This window comes from Oryzias latipes, chromosome 5, assembly GCF_002234675.1.
Source record: "Oryzias latipes chromosome 5, ASM223467v1".
NCBI lineage: Eukaryota > Metazoa > Chordata > Actinopteri > Beloniformes > Adrianichthyidae > Oryzias > Oryzias latipes.
In genome coordinates, this window is record NC_019863.2 from 14,111,189 (window position 1) to 14,132,307 (window position 21,119).

At 38.6% G+C, this 21,119-nt stretch overlaps 1 protein-coding gene across 13 annotated transcripts in view; it reads left to right on the top strand.

Moving 5' to 3' along the window:
• Positions 1 to 1,898: 1,898 nt before the first annotated feature.
• nav1 (neuron navigator 1) overlaps positions 1,899 to 21,119 on the top strand; it is a 79,900-nt gene continuing 60,679 nt past the window's right edge. For 6 of the 13 annotated variants that reach the window (XM_011474992.3, XM_020703231.2, XM_020703234.2 and 3 more), the window contains exons 1-3: positions 4,197 to 4,396; positions 13,643 to 14,448; positions 14,611 to 14,699. In XM_011474992.3, the coding sequence (XP_011473294.2) occupies positions 13,670 to 14,448; positions 14,611 to 14,699 (868 nt within the window). In that variant the 5' untranslated portion in view covers positions 4,197 to 4,396; positions 13,643 to 13,669. Of the gene's footprint in view, positions 1,997 to 4,196; positions 4,397 to 13,642; positions 14,449 to 14,610; positions 14,700 to 21,119 lie in introns of those variants that run through there. The other 7 variants (XM_020703228.2, XM_020703230.2, XM_020703233.2 and 4 more) reach the window with 2 other exon arrangements.

Consider the following 21,119-nt stretch of genomic DNA (forward strand, 5'->3'; position numbering starts at 1 on the left):
CACCTAATTTTATCCATTAAATTGTGCATAAATAAAGCATAATTATAAAAAAACAGAAAAAACAACTTATGGCAACTCATGGTGTTGTAGGTTATTAGAAAAAAAGGCACAGTAAAAGGTGATTTGTGAAACTTTAATTTTTAGCTTCATTTTTGAAAATCTTTTTTTCAGTTACTACAAATGTTGTGTTAAATTTCATTCTAAAACCCCAGCCGTCACAGTGAAGTTAAACTTACAAATGGAGTTGGTGTTCTGCATCCCCTAAAACTTATTTCATAAACCTTTTTGACTCACATAAATGGGGAGTTGGCAGTTATTGAATCTAAAATAGGGTTCCTGGACATGGTGGTGTATATGACTATAAAGTCCTCTGGGCCTTGCGAAAGGAAGTACAGTGCTATACGCCATTTACTATTTCACCATTGTTTTGCTCATCAGCTGAAAGGTTCACATTACTCCTGGATCTAAACTCAAACTCAAACATTATTTATTTGTATACCGCCTTTCATTTCGATTGAAAACACAATGCGCTCAAAACAAAAGCAAATAAAATAGTCGTAAAATATGAAAATTAATTAAAACAGAAAACACAGGACACTCTCACACAGATGGGACCGCTCCCTCACCAGATTTTTGTCTTGTTTTTGAGACTTTGTAACTGTTGATACATCGTGTGCTCCACAGAGTGGCTGCCATGAAGGACAGTGGGTTTGTCAAATGGTCTCCTGTCCAAAATTAAAAAACAAACAAAATGAATGGGGAAAAAATGGCAGTGATTCTGCCCACTGATTTTTTTCAGCTAAAGGTTTAAGGATCCGGGCAACTATTCTGGAGGTGATTCCTTATGAATCCCAACATTTTGGTATGAATTGGAAATGGAAATTGCCCTAGTGTGATCTACGATGTTGTCTCTCCATTGAAAGACGTGTGTTAAAGACAAAAACTGGGCTTGTCTGCCCTGCCATTTTTCTGAAATCCCAACTTTGCTGATGTCAAAGTTGACATGGGGTCAATCAAAGTGCTTATTAACTAGTTTTATGGAAGTTAAAGACAAATCAACATTAAATACATCGTAAAAAAAAAAACATCTTTCTGAGTGAGTTTTATGCTCCTTTTATGCAAGAGACCAGAGCTAATTTTTAAACTGATCCAATGCTAAAAAAAATCACAAGACGGTACGAAAAGTGTGAGTTAAACAGCATTAAAGTGCTAATTATATTTTTAAATTCAAAATGACTTAAATTTATTTTTAAACTTATTTTTCTGATTCTTCTTTTAAAAATTGTGAGATTAATATTAGAGTCCTTATCCTTACTTGTTGGAGGCGGTGTTGCATCACTCAACTGCCCCCGAAAAAACCTCAAACGAAGAGGAGGATTTTTACAAATTTTATTGGGTGTGTAACCATCAAACTGCTAAAAATTGCTCTTTGTTGGACCATTGAACACAGTTTAAACATGTCCAAAAAAGAAAACCCTTTCATGTCAAAAAAAGGAAAATATTAGACTGAGAAAGATATTCTTCCTGGTGACATTTGGATTCATTTTCATTCAGAAAATGCAAAAATAAGAGGGACACAATCTGCAGACAGTGGACGCTTCATCTGACTTCCTTGCCCTCTGATTCCTCCAGGCTCTTCACCATCATAGGAAGAGACAATGATGAACTCGTGAAGCCTATTTATAGCTTGCAATGGCCAACACTAGCCCTGTGTCTCTGCTCTGTGGACATCCGCCCTGGCAGTTATATAGTAATGTGCATGTGACTATACTGACGGAAGAAAAAGAAGCCTGGACTGACAACCCGATTATTCTGGAGGAATTGCCGTGGACAGGAAGCACGGAGAGAGATGTGAGGCAGGATTGGGGTTAGGATGTGGTCTGTCCATCAGTAAGTGGAAGAGCAATGATTGGAGTGGTGGAGTTCAGCCACGGCTCTTCTGCTAATGGTCCTTCTCCTGGAAAAGTCTCTTGTTGAAGCCGTGCCAAGTCAGCAGGTAAGCAGACAAAAAACTTGAAGATAGGAGCTAATGTGACCCGCAGAAATTGTGCTGTGATAAATGACAATGCTTGTAACAACCTATAATGCATTTCAATTTCTTTGTTAAAATGGGTTTTTCTTTTAACAGGCAAAACGTACTCCATGGAGTTTCATTTTACAGTTTATCACATGTATTAACTTTTGAACCCATAGTAATTAGTAATTGTTTTTAAATTCACCTGCATGATTACTCGTATTGATTTTTTTGTCTAAACAAACGGGTAACTTTAAAACTAACTGCAATTACTATTTTTATACTATTATAAGAGATGTATCCAAAGTTTCCCACAAATTAACTACATAAGCGCAAAACATTTCTAAAAAAGCAAATTGTAATTGTTTTTGGACTGGTTACCATAAATTTGTCAGGGCTGCATGGTGGTACAGTGGTTAGCCCTTTCACAGCGAGAATCCCAGCTGGGTCCCTTCTGTGTGGAGTTTGCGTGTTCTCCCCGTGAGTTTTGGGCTTTTTACCTCGGCCCAAAAACATGCTGCATGGGATTATTGGTGACTCTAAATTGTCCCTATAGGTGTGATTTTGTGGCCCTGTGACAGGCTGGAGACTTGTCCAGGGTGCCTACCCTGCCTTTGCCCAGCAATAGCCAGGCTAGGCTCTGATGTCTCTGTGACCCCTAAAGGGATACATTGGGTTAGGAATATAGATGGATTTGTCAGTGAAGCTCTCATTGTCATGCAAATGCTGTTCTTTTTTTAATATACACGTATATAAAAAAACAAATTCAGTCTGTTGAACACAAAATATAAAAACGTGTCTAATGCAGTTGGGGGAGACTATTATTATACTGTGCTACTGAATGCTTGAATTGAAATCAGGTAAAAGATGCAGCACTGGACAAACCTTGCCTTACTGAGCTGTTGACTCCTGCAGTGAAGCACACATGGCTGCAGTTCCATAAATCAGTCAGCAGAGGTCACACGTGGGTGGCAATTAGGTTTTCTGAACTGGAGACACGCCCTGTCTCATGATCCTTTCTGCTGTCTCCTATGTGCTGCTTGCTGTTAGCTGTGTTGATTGAGAAGGTGACAGGGTTCACTACCTGTAGCAGAACATGCAAGCATCAAAGCGTGGAGTCTGCACGTGATGAGAGAAAGGTGGATCAAGAGGCTATATATTGTAATCTCTAAAGCCTTGCGAGCTTGTTGACACTATCTTTTCACATTTAATTAGGCTGGGATTTTGCTCACTCATGTGAGATACCAATTTATATCTCAAGGTCAGACAGCCTTTTTGAAGCATCTTTCAGATTAAGAACTGTCTATGAGCATTTCTGTGTCCAGCCACGTCACATTTTGGGCTAATCCATGTTTATCTGCAGTTTGTGACTCAAAACCGAGTGTCATTTCCAAATAGCCTCAGTCTATAATATCTCATAACAAACTTCAGTTGTCCTGCTGAGCTCATGATGTGTGTGAGAGCCAATTTCCTCAAATTGGCCAAATTATTACTCACCAACACATTATCGAGGTTTGCTTTTTATCTCACCAGTGTGCCTGTCGTTCCTTTGCCCCTGGCACATACTACATTAGTCCCACCACACATCATTGGCTTCCTTCACTTACTTAGTTGATTATGTTAGTCATTTTGTAATATTTGAACTCACAAGGAGGGGGGTAATCTTAGTGACACTTTGCAATCCCTACTGTAGGATTAATTTAGAAGAGTGTGAATCCATGCTTCTGTCAGTCCTTCCTCTTAATCTGACACCACTGAACTGGCTCCCATTTGGCCCAGATTCTTGCAGAGGGTCATGGTGAGGGAGTCTGTGCCCTGTAGCCAGCTATCTACAAACAGCTGGTGACAATTCGAATTAGTTCAGTTGACCGGTTCTGGCTGTAACTCGTGACAATAAGCACCAGGCGGAAAAGGCACATACGCAATGCTGGGTTGGGACAGCTGAAGACAGGCAAACACAAAAGAGTGCACAGTCAGAGACACTTTTAGGAGCATTTCATCAAGTGAATGGCCCAATTTTAGCTCAGCACTTTTGTGCAGAGACTTGGACTGGAGCAGAGCCAGATCCATTTTCCAGAGTGTGCCTACTTGCTAAGTAGTCTGATGCACAGGCAGGAACTGCAGCAGAGGATCTGTCTTGATTATTGTTATGCAAGCAGGAGGAGAGCAGTCCCACTTTGATCCAGACATCGGACGGAGGCAGAGATGCCTCGTAGTTTGAATCTGCTGCTTACTGCTGCACATCTATGAGCAGCAGTCTTTGCACAGGGCATTGGAAATACAGATGGAGAGACAACACCTGAATATCGTCGTGTAGCATCCTCAGTCTAGGATTTGCTTCCTTTTTCTTTCACCTCACTAAGTTCAATCAACCTATCAAAGGTAAGTAGCAATTCTTTAAAATGATACCAGTGTACTCCTAATTACTTAAATTGTGTGGTAATTCCCAAAAAGTAATGTTGATTTGATAATATGGATTTTAGTTTGTTTGCCTTTGAATATCCATCAATTTATTCTTTGTGCATCCCTCGTCCTGTTCATGGAAAATCCACTTCTGAACAACTCTTTAAGTTGTAGTGCTACCCCCTTGAAGTATTAGTTGCACGCTAAATAACAGTCTTTTAAAGTTTTAGTGGAATTTCTATCTTGTTCATCATTATACTAGGATGAAACACAACATGGTCTGCCTGGTCAACTTATGGACATGTTTTGCCTTGTGTTTGAGGGACTGTTTTGTCCCCAGTAATGCCCCTGGAATGCTGAATCATACCAGTTTGCACTGAAATATGCCTCTGCTTCAAGCATTTACTTCTTATTCTTTTAATGTTGAGAACTATGCACTTCCTTAAGGACTCTCCATCCAAAATACTAATTTCATCTAATTTGGATAAATATAGCAGAAACATACTACTGAAAGCACTTTGCAGGTCTTTTTCAGCTGCTCATATTAACAAAAATCATTCCACTAGTTTGAAAATTAGGTAAGTCTTTCTAAATTATCCAGATTTTTGGCACATTGTGTTAATAATTTGAATATTATTTTTCCCCCTTTAAAATAAATAAAGCAATTATATTTTAACTACATTCCAAATGCATCACAAAATTCTACGGCTAAATTTAATGCCCATATTTGAACACGTGTATTTGTGTAATTAGTACTGCATTGATTTACTGAGACCTTCTTTTTTATGTTTTGCTTATAATATGGGAGGCCTGTATGTCCAAAGGGGCCTGTAAATGCCACGTCTCAGTGTCTTAATTCCAACTACATGAGAATGTTTGTGTTTATGCCTGCATGAACATGTTGTGGTGTTTATTGCAGATAAAAAGATGTTTCAATAGGGGAAATTTTTCACCCTATATTACTCAAAATAAGATGTTGTGACCCGAAAAGCAGTGATAAATATTTTATAAGTTCTTTTTAAAGATGTTATATAATGATGGGCCGTCGGACTAAACCTTCATGACTGAGGAAAGGGTGAGTCTTGTATTCAGCGGCGACAGGCCGAATCTTGATTTAGTGTAAACCTGATGTTAGGTCTAGAGAAAATGTGTGTTAAAATTTAATACTTCAGAGAGGTCTAAAAATATGTCTTAACTGTCATGATTTGAATTTGTTGTCTTGTTTTTGGTCCTTGTTCTGTCTTGTTTCTGTTTCCTGTTTTATTTTGAAAGTCTCCTGTCTTGTCTGTTTTCTTGAGTTTTACTTCCTTTGGTCCCCATCAGCCCTGATCGTGTCCACCTGTGTCTTGTCTGCCCTGTCTGTATCTAAGTCTTGTCTCTGCCTTCCTCCTGTGTTGGTCCATTACCCCTGTTATGGTGTTCATGCCTTGTTCCTTGTCCCTCGCCATGCCACAGTAAGTTTTTGTTTTGTTTTGTCATCCTGCTCTGCAGCGCTTTTTGTTTCTATTAAACCCCTTGCCCTTGAACCGTGTGCCTCCGTCTCCTGCATTTCGGTCCTCCACCACCAGTTCGTGACATTAACATAAAAAAACTAGTTCCTCATTTGTGGCCTTTTGAGTGTACTACAACCACTGAAGTTCAGACTTAGTAGGGAAGGTGATTTGTTGCCTCACTGAGGTCTATGAACGTTTTCCTTTTGAGTTTACAGAGAAGGTTTGCTTGTTTTTTTAATAAAAAAAATTGTTTGTTTTTTTTAAGCACACTTCAACATCTGATGCAGTCAGCCTTCAGATGGCCAGATGGGGGCAGTCATGTCAATTAAGAACAGGAAACTGGGCTTTTAGCCCCTATTGACTCAAAATAGTTAAAAACGTTTTTGTGAGTCAGTTTTTTGACCTCAGTCAGAAGTAACATAAAAGTGTAAATCACTGCACCTGAATTATTTTGATCATTCTGATATGTAACAGTGCTTGTTCTGGTCAGATTTAAAAGCTTCAGTGCTAAATCGGAATTTTCAAATTGTGTATTGCGGTTGACCATATCCATCTCTTTATACACACTTAAAAACCTAGTTTCCTTTAGACAGGATAGAGCACTATAGGACTCAAAGGTTCAATAGTGGAAAAAAGAATGAGATCTAGAAAGAGAATCTAATCCAGTGCAGCAATGTGTATCTAATCAAGCAGACAGTGTGTGTGTGCTGAATTCTTCCAGAAGTTATGAATCACTCTCAGCATGACATGTGGTGTTGCTGATAATGCTGAGTGTGTGAACTGTGAGCTCCACATCTGGCAGAGTAGTTACGGCTCCATGCGGTCGAGGATGACCATGAAACAGTTGACTGACTTTTCTGTTAAACAGTCTCAGCAGCTTGCAGGAAATAAGCACAACTTTTACATCTCCAATGTTTACCTTTGAGTGCTCCTCAAGGGTAAACAAGAATGATGCTTGTTTTATTGCCAAATATTGAACTTGAAATGTCTGGTGAACAACAGCTTTATCAAGATTGATTGAGCTGTAGGATGGTTAGTTATAAACGGTCCAACAACAGGAATTTCTTTATGGGTAAAACAACTTGATATTTCTAAATATAGTACGGTAGTGCATGATTCCGCTTTTGTTACTTTTAGATTGCATGAACCATCTTTTTTAAGTTTTGAATGAGCAATATGGATTTCTGAAAAAATCCTATTGGGAAATAACATCAATTTAGGTCACCTCTGCTTCTTTAATGAGTTATATTTGATTGTGCAGCAGTCTGTCCAAGTTCAATCATGCAGTTGTGCACTTGGCATTCCTTGCCAGCCTGTCATTTGATTGTGCCGTTCTCACACTTCTTGCAAACCAAACTAAAGAGACCGAAATCCTCCCATGTGCAGTTTATTATTTTTTATTATATTTTACTCTGCATTTTTGCCTAAAAGTGTAAAAGCATGTTTGTTTGATAATGTATGACCTGAACAGGTACTATTTAAGGCATGACTTGACTATGAGGTTCAGGTTAGCTTGGAGGGCTCCTCTCCTCTTCTTCTGTCTCTAATAATCCAGTTTCTAAAATGACTAACTGGTTACACTTTATGTCATGACGGGGTACCAGTAAAATATGTGAAAAATCTTGTCATTTTCTTATCTAGTACAACTTGCATAACTGCTGTGGCAAGCTGTTTGTTATATTGTGGTGGGTTTTCTGCACTGATCTCTCATGGAGCCACGTCATCTTAGTTTTTCAGGTTACAATAAATATTTTATGTGAGAAAAGCAAACCGAACATGACATATCAAAGAGAGATGGCCTCACTGACCTAAGGCTTGTAGTGTTGAAAAGAACTTGCATATAATTTTATCGTGAGAGAAAATAAACATTAACAAACAAAGTAAAAATTCCATGAAACATTTTTTTAAATATTTTATCAAAAATAAAAATGATTGTGTACATTTTTATCAAAAGTCTTTTTCCAATTATTGTTTATCTCTCAACATTCAATTCTCCTTTCTTCTTTTTTACAAATCTTGATGATTCACATCCAACTGTCTTAATTTCTTGTTATTTATATCTTAAAGATGATCTGAACATCTATTAATATGAAGTATTTTCTTTAGACAACGCCTTTGAGTTCAAAACGGAGGCGTTTAATGCAGCATCTATGTTGTTGAGGGATTGATATCACAACTGCTCTAATCATATATGTTCAGGAGCTGCAGAGGCTCAGGAGGTAAAGCAGGTTATTCACTTATCAGTTTAGGTCAGTAATTCAATACAGATTCCAGGAACTATCCTCAGGCAGAAAGCTAGGTTTCTTCTGGCCCTTTATGTGCTACTGTGAAAGATATGGGAGAAATAGAAACATACAAATTCTGCATCAAAAAGGCTTATATATGATTAATATGATATGATTAATGCAAAAGAGTTACATTGTGAAGATGACTATTTACTGTCTGTGGTCTGGATAGTGTACGAGCACAGTATGTCACGTCTGCAGATATGCTGATATTATTGCGCTATACTGTAAATTGAAAAAAATATACCAATGTAATCAGAGGTTTAATAAAAATAAATAAACTAACTGGAAGCATGATTAAGATTAAGTACTTGATTTTTTAATCATGCTAAAATTTGACTGAGCTAATTTCTTCAAATGTTTTTTTGTCTTTTAGTTTCTTTACAGTTAAAAAGCTATGACTTTAATTTCATAGAAAGTGTTAGGTTTTAGAATCCTTTGTGAAGTAAAGCCTTGTTCCCAAATGGCTTGCAAATGCAGATTAGCGCTGCTGCATAATCTGATAATAATCTTTTTTTTCATCAATTTGTCTTTTAAAGCTGTATTTTGGCTGGATTAGGTGGGTTGATTACACATCGCTGACAAGTCTTGAATGTCTAAAGCCGTCATTTTTAAGGCTTTCCCAAAAAATGCACTACAGACCATTATTAGGGACATAAAAGTGCTAATGGGTAATTCCCTGTAATCTGCTCACAGATTAACTAATTTGCTATAGAGTGGGCTTTAATGTCAAAAATGCTATTTCGTTAAACAAAAGAAAAAAAACAATAGAAAAAGTTGCTATTGTGTGCCTAATCTGAACTAGAAATGTCCAACTGTCACTTTATGAAAAAAAAATCAAGTAAACTAAAATGAAACAAATGAAAAAAATAAAAGAGAAAACCTAAATAGAATGATTTAAACTAGCTTTATGTATATATATATATATATATATATATATATATATATATATATATATATATATATATATATATATATATATATATAAAATGGTGTCATATTTACAGGAACTTGGACATTGGACATTTTCTGTTGTCAGTTTTTGTGTACATGACTAGTTTCTGCAAAAATAAGGGATCTCACCTATGCTTCAGTAATCTATATAATTATTCTATCAGGCTTTATATTGTACTTGATGTATTTTTGTAAAAGAATGTTAGTGCACATTTTTTTGCAGACAATTTTATTAGTTTAAACATATTTTGACAATTTTGATTTTGTTGTGATTTGTTTTTACATCCAAACACGTGATTTTAAAAACAAAATAAACTTTCAAGTTTGTTAAGTTGTAGTTTTGCCTTTGCTTTTTATTTACATGAGAAAAAGTCAGCATTTTCTCATGTAAATAAAAAGCTTTTGAACTCTTTAGAGTCTCTGCAGTGATCAGTCTGAGCTGACCTCCCAACATGTATGTCTTGAAAAGCTGGGACACCAGAGGACAAGTTTAAAATAAGGAATCTGGGTCTTGGTACTATTTATAACAATTAAATCAGGTCTTGGGTAGAAGTAGCTTTGAGAAAATTACATTTTGGAGCTAATGCAATGATGCACTCTTTGAACCTTTACCTTCGGGTGGTGCTCTCTACAGGGCAGAATTTTAAGCGACGACTAAAGCATCTATTTGTCTGCAAAGTGAAAACAACCTTTTATTGGTGAAACTTTGTCAGTTTATGTGAATCTGACCAGATCTCATCATGCAAGAGGTCTTGAATTAGAGTTTTCACATTTATTGTAATGGAAAAATCCAAATAGTTGAAATGCTGTCATCAACATAAGACTTTCAGAATTGTATTTGGAATAATTTGCCTCCTGTCTTCAGTGCTCATTATCTGACTTTCTTGCAAAGCAGCATAATGCTCCCTGAGTGGTTTGGAGACTCTCCCAGAATATTGATGTTGAAAATTGATGTTGTGCCGACACAATGTTGGTCTGCTCATGTATCTTTAGTTTAACCACAAGCTTGATTATAGGTTTGCTTGAAATGGGTAGATTTTTTTACTGTTTGCTCCTCGTAGCGCTGCCTGATGCCCTGAAGTCAGGGAAAGAAGAAGCTCAAAAGTGACATAGCAGTTGAAACAGAAACATGAGCTCCATTACCGTCAATGATTAGATTAAACGTTTATCATTTTTGTCCTAATAAGTTGAATGTGTAAAAGCAGACTGTATGGAGCTGTTAGAGACGTGGAGATAATGTCAGTCTTCTGTCTCTTCACTGGTTTGTTGTCCTGCTGTATTGATTTGCCCCCACTCTCTGAAGCAGCACGTGGGCCTAAATTGTATTACTGTAAGCTGCATCATACTCCTCTAAGTGTGGCTTGTCTGTTGAGTGCAAGTTGGCTGCACTGCAACATGCTGTTGTCTTTACTGCCCTAACTTTCAAGCATTAACTCTGCTGGAGCTGCTTCATATTGAGGTAAGAGCAGATCCACTTAACTGCTGTAGTCTGACTGTTGATTTACATACAGAAAACAAATTGCATAATTTGTTAGTTTTAAATAAAAAGGCACGGGAATTTAATTGCATCTGGCTGTTTTCATGGATGTCTGTCTGAATGTATTGACTTTTATTATTTGACTGTAATCTCTGTCATTCATTCATGGTTTCAGCAGATAATAAAAAGACATTTGATTAATGAAAATAAAATTAACATACATGTAGTCAAAATCTGTGTACAAAAATAGAATATTACAGCAATTCTGTTGCCACACTCGGAAACACCCAAACTTTGACATATATAACATTTTTTGTGCCTTAGAATGTATGGCCACATTATATTTAAGGGTAAAGACATACTAAAACGTTTTGGAAAAATTGTAGAGAACGGATGCTCTGTTGTACTTATTACTCATCTTACTCATGAAGATTCTGTGGTTTTAATTGGCAAGATATTCCAAAATTATAGCAGTGTTAAAACATTAATGTCAGAATAATTCAAAGTAACATTCAGTGAAGATCTGAAAAAAAGAAAAAGCTAAATGAAACATCTGAATGCAGAAAAGAGGACGTTCATTGTGAATGCACTAAAAAGTTGTATGAGTGTGAAGGCCCGCTAACATTAAATAGAGGAGTGTTTTTTAACCAGTGTGCTGCTGCACATGAGTAAGAGACTGTCAGGTCAGCTTTAACAAATCGCTCTGAAAACCTTTGCAAGGATATCAGCTCTGTGTTCATCAACACTGGACACGATTACAGAGAGTAGGCAGAAGCTATAACATTCATATCCATTCATATCCATAACTGAAAGCCTACAAGGATTCTTTTAGATTAACATATCTCAAAATGACATCTGTAGATCATACTGTACTAGAAAGTGTTATGCTTTTTTTGATTGTAAAGCCTTTTAAATGGCAGATTCCAGAATCCCTCTTTGCTAAGCAATGCATGAGAGATACTAAGCCTTAATTTTAAGATTTACAATTGACTAAATACTGTGAAACAGCTGCACATTCCAGAGAGTCTGCTACACGCAGACAAAGTTTCCAACCTCATGACCGATCGGCTGAATAAGAGCATGAGTGAGTGAGAGAAAGAAGACGGGAAGGACTGGTTTGGGGTGAAGAAATGTTATATCATGTGTCCATTACAGCATCAAAGCAACCCAAAGGTCTTAAATACAGACAAATCATCAGTTCAAATTTACGGGCAAACATTGAGATAAAAAAACGAAAGTTAGTGATATTTGCCCGACCTTCAGCTGCACTTTTATCTGAAGTAGTAAAGCAGCAGATCTCGGGCAAAATTTCTATAAGGATTTATACGACACCAAACCCCTTTGGGTGAGAATACGGATATGGTATTTTTAGTTTAAAAAAAGAAACAGGAAAACTCTTCTATAATCAAAGCATTGTGTGCATTTGAAAACTCCATATGTTTGAACAGCTTTGCCAAATATATTCTTGGACTTTTACTCATGACCTCCACGGTGATGCCTGCTGTGAAAGCTGATGGCAGACTGACACCACTTGGCATATGCAGCATGTCAACTGCTCCTTTCAGGCCATGCCAACACTGGCTGTCCCCACCTCAGCTAGCAGGCTGCACCTCTTTGCCAAACACCTAATAGCTCAGCAGTAGCACAACCCCACCCTGTCCATCCTATAATCCTGACACAAGATAAGAGTAGATAAACCATTATTTAACCCACAACGGACATTTGAGAAGAGATTCAATTAAACTGAAAAGTAATAAAGAATTTATCCACAAAAAATGTGTTAACTAAAAGTATGACAGTTTTTTTTAAGTGTTTACTTAAGTAGGCCTGCTTTTGAAACCACTTATATTTTTACAAACTCTTGGTTTTTTGTGAGAAGTCTTGACCTTTGTATTTTTTTTAAAATGCTTGAAAGAAATTATCCTGAAAAACTACCATGAATGTCATGTGGCAGCCGGTCTGGAAGAATTTTAAGGTTTGCAAACAAAAGGCAGATTGTTCTTTGCTAACAAGGAATCATTTCTTCTCGAATACAACTGGATTGTTCATTCTTCCACAGCTCACCATAGATATTTACATCCTGTTTGCATGTTTTTTCTAAATCTCTACATGCTATGTTGTCCAAGTGTCCATCTCAATTAAAAGTAATCCATAGTTAGTCCTTCACCTCTAAACCATTTTATATGGTAAACAAAGTTTGTCACCAAACAATGCAATAATATAAGTTTCTGGCATGATTGACAGAGAGTCTTTCAAGTAAAGATGTAAAGTGTGGATACAAAAAGACATATCCAGCATACTTAATATTCAAAGGTTTTACAAAATGCTGCAAGAAAAAAAATGAAAATTTAGGTTTAATATCTTGACAAATCCAAGAATTTAATGTATGTACCTGCAAAATTAAATTCATTTTTAGCTATTCACTGTTAAACTTGCATTTCAGAACTGATTTTTCAAGCACCTTATAAAAGAATTGGCACATGTTGTTTACTTATCCATTTTTTAAATATTTCAATGGAAATTTTAACATGAATTACTTTAGTAACCTAAACTGATTCAGTAAATTCAGTAACAAATATTTCTGATTTGTAACAAAATAGTCATTATCAAAATACTTTGCACTTTTGCAAAATTTTGTGTTTTCATTAATGGTTCTCAAGATTCCAGATCTTTGACTGAAGAATCAACTTTTATTTTTAATTTTGTGGAAATAACTGTGCTATAGATTTTTCCCCCCTTTTTTTGTTTTCAGTTCTTTTATTTCTGCTTTTAAAAAATCTTAAACATTGTTAAGTTAGGTAATGTGTTTGAAGGGAGGTGGTTCCACCATATTGTCGAGATCTCCTTAACTCTTCTAGTTCAATAGAAGATTTTTTTAACATATCTGTTTTTTTCCCATCTTGTTCCATGTTGACTTAACTTTTTGTATGGCTGCTTACTGTTGCTGAAGAACTAGTAACATAAGTGGAAGAGATGAGTCTTGAGCTGCATTTGTTTTTTCTGTCTCTTTTTGTAGATTTCCGCTCAGTGACGGCCACTGACAATGAGTAGCGGCGCCAACATCAAAGCTCTCTCTCAGAGCCGGAACGACACAGGTGTCAGCTCGAGTCTGCCTTTACCTCAAAGCATGATGCCTCTGCCAAAGATGGATCGCAAACAGCAGAAAACCTCCCTCCCCAATCAGACAGTGCAGTATCAGCACTCGGAAAGACGACAGTCTGCATATTCTTCATCCCCTGCTTCCTCAGGTCCTGCAAACCTGGTGAAGGGTTCCACTTTGAAGAACCACCTGCTGCAGCAGAAGACTAGCATGTACAATCACAGAGGTTCAGCAGCTGCAGGGAGAACTGATGGAGTATGTTCAGCTTACAGCAGCCCTCAGGTACCAAAGAGGGAAGCTCCTCGCTCCAAGGACACATTAGACCTTTGCAATAGTACACTGACACAGAGGGCTTTGAGAGACCTGCAGTTAAGAAGAAATACCAACAAGAACTGGACGTTTGGGAAGTATCGTCAAAGACATGTGGAGAATGCATGTCAGGGTGACACCTTACACCGTATCACAGCTAATCCTCAATCAGTCCAGGGACGAGGGCGTCTTCTTTACACGAAAAGCAAGAATGGCAATGAGACATCAGTTATGTCTTCTTCTGGATTAGAAAACGTATCCAAAGATGCAAGGAAAAGCCAGGAAATTGGACGTTTTTTGGAAGATACTGTCAACAGGAAACGGCATTCATCATATCAGACATTCAACATGGCACGCAGATCAAGTGAGCCAGGAAAAGTCAACATGGCAGCTGTTGCTCCCTTCAGGTTCCGGTGAGGGCAGTAGTTCACCCTGTAAGATGGAGCGATGGAAAGAACAGTGCAGATTGATTTGGGACACAACATGATGATTGCAATCTATTTTGATTCACATAACTCTTTTTAGAAAGATCAACTCTGTTTTTTTTTTACTGTTTTTTTATTACTCTGATTTAGATTTCAGGTAAATGAGGACACAGAAGCTGCGGCTGATAATCTGAGTGACTGCTCCTCTGACTCCATGGAGGTCTGTTGTGATGATTTAGGTGAGTCTGGTAACTTTCATCTTTGGGATCTATTATGGGATTGTGTATTCCTTAGGCTGTAAACTGGTTAATTCCTCCTTTGCCTGTTCAAATACTTTTAAGCTAAGGACTGGAGATCATCTCAGCTTTTCTTAAAAAATAAATAATATTTCTTCTGATGTTCAAAGGAAAAATTTTAAATAAAAAAAAAGAAAGAAAAAAAGTCTATTTAAAAGTACGGTAATGCTTCTAGCTCCCTGTAACTTGGCTTGATACAGTGAGGGTCAAATTTCCACACATTTTCCAACCTGACTTGGCATCGATTTTTGTTGTCCATCTGTTCTTTTTTTTAATGAATCAGTTAAAGAAAGAAAAACTCACAAAGTCTGGGGGAAAATGAAGACAGTATTCAAAGGAAACCTTTAAGGGCAAGAGGCTTTCAAAGTTAGGACTATATTTAAAAAGTACCCTTTGTTTAACTTTCCAGGAAGCTTTACCGTCTGAAGGTGCTGGCAAACTGAGAATCCGTCCGCTCATACATTTTCAAATGTATCATGTGTTTAAATTCTACTCATTCTGAGGAAAACACATATCAAAAATGTATTATTAACAGATTTTCAGAATTTAAAATAATAATGAATAATAATCCGAGACATCAGTTTTTTTAAATACCATGTGACGATCATCTGTAAAACACTAAAGATCCCATCTATTCCAATAATCACAACCATACCAGCTATTTTAAAAGATTTTTATTTTAATTCATGTTGGTGGTTTTCACATCCACTCCCCAGTTTAGAAAATATATCACCACTAAAGAAGATGGTGCAATTTCACAATTTGTCCCAGTTTGTGATGCCATGAATTCAATAGATTACAATTATTCTCAGGCTAGAATGAATCTTACTTTTGAAGTTTTACTCTCTTTGGACATCCACATCTATTATATCACACATATTTTATAATTTTGGATTCAAAAAAGAAAACTTTTGCTCAAAGTTTTCTTCCAGTTGTGAAACTTCTTGGTGACATTCTTCAGTAGATTAGCTGTTCACACTGTTCTGTTCAGCATGGCATTTGTTCTCACCACAATGGCACCAACTCATAACAAGGACTTCCTTCATTTCCACCTGTTGTGTTCATTCAGATCTGAGAAAGGGCAAATTTCCTTTCTATGGAAGGAGACTAGTCCTCTGGAAAAAGGAAAACTAATTCTCTCTTTTTATACAGCAAGCTTAATCGAGCAGTTTTTTATTTGCTTTAAATGTAGCTGATAGGAGACCAAAATTAAAAAATGTCCTAATTGATGTCTTTGCTGTCTAGGAGCTGAGGAAGAGCTTACGGTTTATCCTAATAGGAGCCCTATCTTGGTAATCAAGAGACTTAACTGTAGCTTGTTTTTAGCTTTGTCAATATGTCATTACACTAGAGGAACATCTCTGAATGAAGATGGCGCGTGATTAGCACATGCAAGCACAACTCAATCAATTAAATCCAATTAAAGAGGGATTACATGATTAAAGCACCACTGTAAATGGGCCGTATTGATTAGGGAAGGAAACAGATGCAACTGACTCCAAGATAATAGTTTTAACCGCAGACCAAAATAAAACACTTCAAAAGTGAGATTGGCGTGTGTCTGTGTGGGAAATTGGTCAGTTCTAGTTCAAATCATTTGCTTATGGGGAAAGAGGCCGCCAAACAGAGAAGAGCTGGCAAAGGCCAGTTGAATCACACACTTACAAAAATGCAACAACCATACAAAAAATAAAAACAGTGTATATTGAAAAACATGGTTGTTCTTTTAGTTTTACATGCATTCATTCAAAGAAAACAATAAATAGCAGTATCTATCCTCCAAATTTCTGATGCTTTTTTGAGGAATTTGAGCAAAAAATTCCAGAAGGAATATGTAGAATGTTAAATCTGCATTAATTAACTCAGATCATAAAACACACATTGATCCCAGACTCAACAATTAGATACGTACAAACAGAGTTTATGTGTACTGTGTTATCTGCTTTCCTGAAAAGAATTCCTAGATAACTGGGAGTAGATAACTTTAGTTTACCTCATATTCCCCCCTCTAGAAAGATTTGCTTTTGGAGTTCAAGATCAGGGATAGAGTTCCATTACCGTTGTTGAGGATTATCCATCATTGGGCTATATATTTTATGTTTAGTCTATATTATAAAACATTTGCATTTGCAAATGACTACAAGGATACTAAGATAGTTATATTATATTCATGTCTCTGTGTACCTTTAGTTTTTTGACCATCTAGCTGTCACTGACTTATGTTTATGCTTCTGTGCAGCCCAAAGTATGTAGCTCATTTTTTAATACACATTTACAGAACATATAAGGCGTAAGGTGGTTTGTTTTATCTGGGTTTTTATTTTAAATATGATTTTCATTCCATAGCAGTAGTAGGTATAGCATGGTTAGTAGTAGTAGGATAGGCATAGTAGGTAACACAGATTAATCAATTTTATCTAATTTTGAGATGAGGTGAAACCCTTTTATTGCTTTGTATTACAATTTGTCAGAGGATAATGAGAGCAACCTATTTGAAAAAAAAAAAAATCATTTTGAACCGTCTGGTGTTTAAATGGCATCTTGATTATCTTTATACATCAGAGATGAGAGGCTCAAGCTCACCTCCCCAGGGAAACTCTGAGCCAGTACCTGAGTGGTCCTCTGTTGGAAAAGGATAGAAGCGAAACTGAGCAACTAAGTGGTTGCTGGCAGATTCAGTTTTCATTTGCTTTTTTTGGGGAGTCTATCTGACCTCAGACAAAACTCATGGTCAGACAGAAGATATGAAATTTAATCTGCAACCTTAGAGAACAGAAATTTGTCAAGATGTTATCATTTCAATTGAGGATGATTAAATTATAAGCAGAGTGGAAATATAGCTTATGTATGATTTCTGGTGAAAGATCATACTACTATATAATTACTCCACTTTCAGAAAGTCCTCCTCTGTGAGACATGAATTCAACCTTTCTAACAAAACCTCATTCACATTGAGCAAGTTCACCCTGACCTGCTTCCAGTATAATCAAACTTTAGATCACAGCTAATGAGAATGTTTTCCTGTTTTTTTTATCCTGATGTTGATTCCAATTGCTTCTTTCTTACAGTTCAACCGTCAAAATGATTTACTTTTTTTTTCAGGAGAATCACATTATAAACCATCAGACTTCAACACTAGACAAACAAGCTCCACATTTACATTTAACACAATACATCAAAGTAAATTTAGTAAAAAAGAAATGTTGGCCATTGATACTTTGAAAGTGAGCATGTTGCTGATGAAAAACATGCTCAATGTATAATATTTCAAATTGGCACAATACTTAACCAATTCAGGCTGTATGGGAGCAGCCCTGATTGATTTCAGCCCATACCTAAGTTACTGCTCTACTTACAGAGCTACAGAATGATTCTTAAATTGTGTAACAAAGCACACTTGCTTTATTTAGTCAGTTTGAAGCAGTGATCTACCACACTTATTTTCAAGAGACCTGCTTGTTTTTTAGACACCCCTGAACTACTCCCTGCTTATTGTCCGTACAAGATGTGTTTAACTAATCTGGAATAATACTTGAGCATCATCCACTGGCTCAAAGAAAATGGAAAACAGCACTTTGGGACTGGGATTAAAACGACTACATCACCTGTTGCTCAATCTATCCATCCATTTTTCAAACCTGCTTAATCCTTTTTGGGGTTGTTACGTGCCGAGTCTTTTGGGGTGGATGAGCTTTCTTCTTGTTTTGGGTTATTAGTTATGTTAATTGAACGCGGTGGTATCTGGGAGGCGATCGGCCCATCTCCTTTCTTCTAGGTTGGACGTCATTGCCTCGTCGTCCTGGTTGGCCTGTCACTCCATCTACAGCGTCGGCCCCGCCCCTCTGCGCTGGAGGCACGGACACATAAGCTGACGTGGCCCAAGCACCAGGGCGGCTGACTCTTCAGCTCGCCATTTGTGTTCTGTGCACTTATTTGTGTTTCGTTTCGGTTCTTGACACCTTAGAATGATTTCTACTTATCCTTGCTATGTCTGAATGCTTCTTTTTACGGGCGTATGTTCTTTGATTATTGTCAACTGTGTCTACATCACGTTGTGATCCCATGTGGGAGGATATCTGTGTGACGGAACCAGTTGTAGCTTACTGCTCCGAATAAATCAGTTAATACAGATCTGTTGTATTGCTGATTCCCTTTTCCCTCCCACACCCCGGGGTCGTAACAAGTGGGGGCTCGCCCGGGATACATCCGCTCACGCCCTTTATAGGAGTGGGCGGTGTCCCTAGTTTACTCTGGATTCATTCATTCATTCATTTCTTATTTTACGGCGGTAGGAAGCAATGCCTTCGCCCTTTGATTTGGCCGATTTCCTAGGAAACCCGTCCGTGGAAGCGTTGGAGTGTTTTCTTAAGGACGACTTAGTGAAAATAGCCACCCACTTCGGCATCACGTTTGGCGGTCATACACGAAAGCGGGAATTGAAGTCCCTTATAGTGACCAGGCTGGAGGAGTTGGATCTGGTGACGCTGTCTGGGCGATCTGCTCTGGTGACGCCCAAGGATAAGGATGATGCGGCCAGGGGAGCAGGTGAGTGCAAACCGAAGGTAAAGACGCCCTTCACGCTCCCCCGTTATGATTCCTCTTCTCCGGATGGTGCTGCTGGCTCCGGAGAGGGGGCGCGGCTCAAGGTGCGCCTGGCTCGACTCGAGCTGGAGGCTCGGGAGAAGCACGAGCAGGCGCAGCGCGACCTTCAGCTCCAGATCCGGAAGCTCGAGATTGAGGCCGACACAGCTGTGCGCATCCGTCAGCTGGAGCTGTCCGCCCAGCAGGGGGGACCATCCGCAGGGATAGCCGAGGATCAGCACAGCGGCGCGCCGGCCGCTCCTCCCCTGTCCCAACATCCAGCTGTGTTTGACATTAGTAAGTACATTAACCTAGTACCGATCTTCCGTGAGTCCGAGGTGGATGCCTATTTTGGGGTGTTTGAGCGCATTGCATCTGCTCTGCAGTGGCCTTCGGAAGTTTGGGCTCTACTACTGCAGTGTAAGATGCATGGAAAAGCTCAGGAGGCTGTTTCGGCTCTTTCTTTGGAAGACAGCCTGAAGTATGACTGCGTTAAAGCTGCCATACTAAGAGTGTATGAACTGGTACCTGAAGCTTATCGGCAGAAGTTCAGGAACCTGAAAAAAGGAACCCTTTGTACCCATACGGAGTTTGCGAGGGAAAAGGGGCTTTTATTTGATAAATGGATTGCCGCTTGTGATGCTGCCGATTATGACTCTCTTCGTGAACTAATTTTGGTGGAGGAGTTTAAAAAGTGTCTACCTGAACGTGTTGTTGTGTATTTAAACGAACAGAAGGTGAACACGCTTTCTTCTGCGGCTGTGTTAGCCGATGAGTATGTTTTGACACATAAATTTGCCTTTCCTGTGTCCTCTGAGGGTGTAAGCCCGACTTCGGTGAACAGTTATCGGTCGTGTCCGGCTCCTGCTTTCCAGAAGGAGGAGAGGTGTTGCTTTTACTGCCACAAACCGGGACACGTCATTGCTGATTGCCTTGCACTCAAACATAAGGAACAGCCTAAACTGTCGCCGCCTAAAGGTGTGGGTGTCGTGAAAGTTGACATTAAGTCAGATGGAGTTGAGGAGTGTTTTAAGCCGTTTGTCTTTGACGGCTGGGTGTCTTTGGTGGGTGATAAAAATAACTGTTGTCCCGTGCACATTTTACGTGACACGGCTTGTTCACAGTCTGTTATACTGGCCTCTGTCTTACCCTTCTCTGATAAATCTACCTGTGGGTATGGTGCAATTTTACGGGGAGTTGAGATGGGTTATGTTTTACGGCCAGTACACAAAGTACAGGTGCAGTCTGAATTAATCAGCGGGGTTTTCCCTGTGGCTGTATGCCCGGAGCTTCCAGTGGGAGGAGTCACGTTTCTAATGGGTAATGACATCGCGGGAGGAAAGGTGACTCCTACCCTGGAAGTGGCCAACGGGCCCCCCCCCACTGACGTCACACAGCCTTCTAGTATCTTTCCCAGTTGTGTTATTACTCGTGCCCAGGCCCGTAAGGGTGAGGATATTAACCTGTCTGACTCCATCTTAATGTCAGCTTTCGCAGATGACCCCGACAGGAAGGCTGACACTCAGGAAGCCGCTGAAACTCCGGAGTCTGGAGCGTCCGCAGTAGAGGAGGTGCCTCTGCCTGTGGATCGTGCCCGTCTTGGTGCGGAGCAAAAGGCCGACCCGACCCTAAGACAATATTTTTCTAGGGCGATGGATGCTACTCAGGTAAAAGGGGAGGGAGTTTATCTCATGGAGGATGATCTGCTGTTGCGCAGGTGGCCTTCAGTAGTTTCTAGCAGTGATCAGGTTCTTCAAGTGGTAATTCCTGCTATTTATAGAC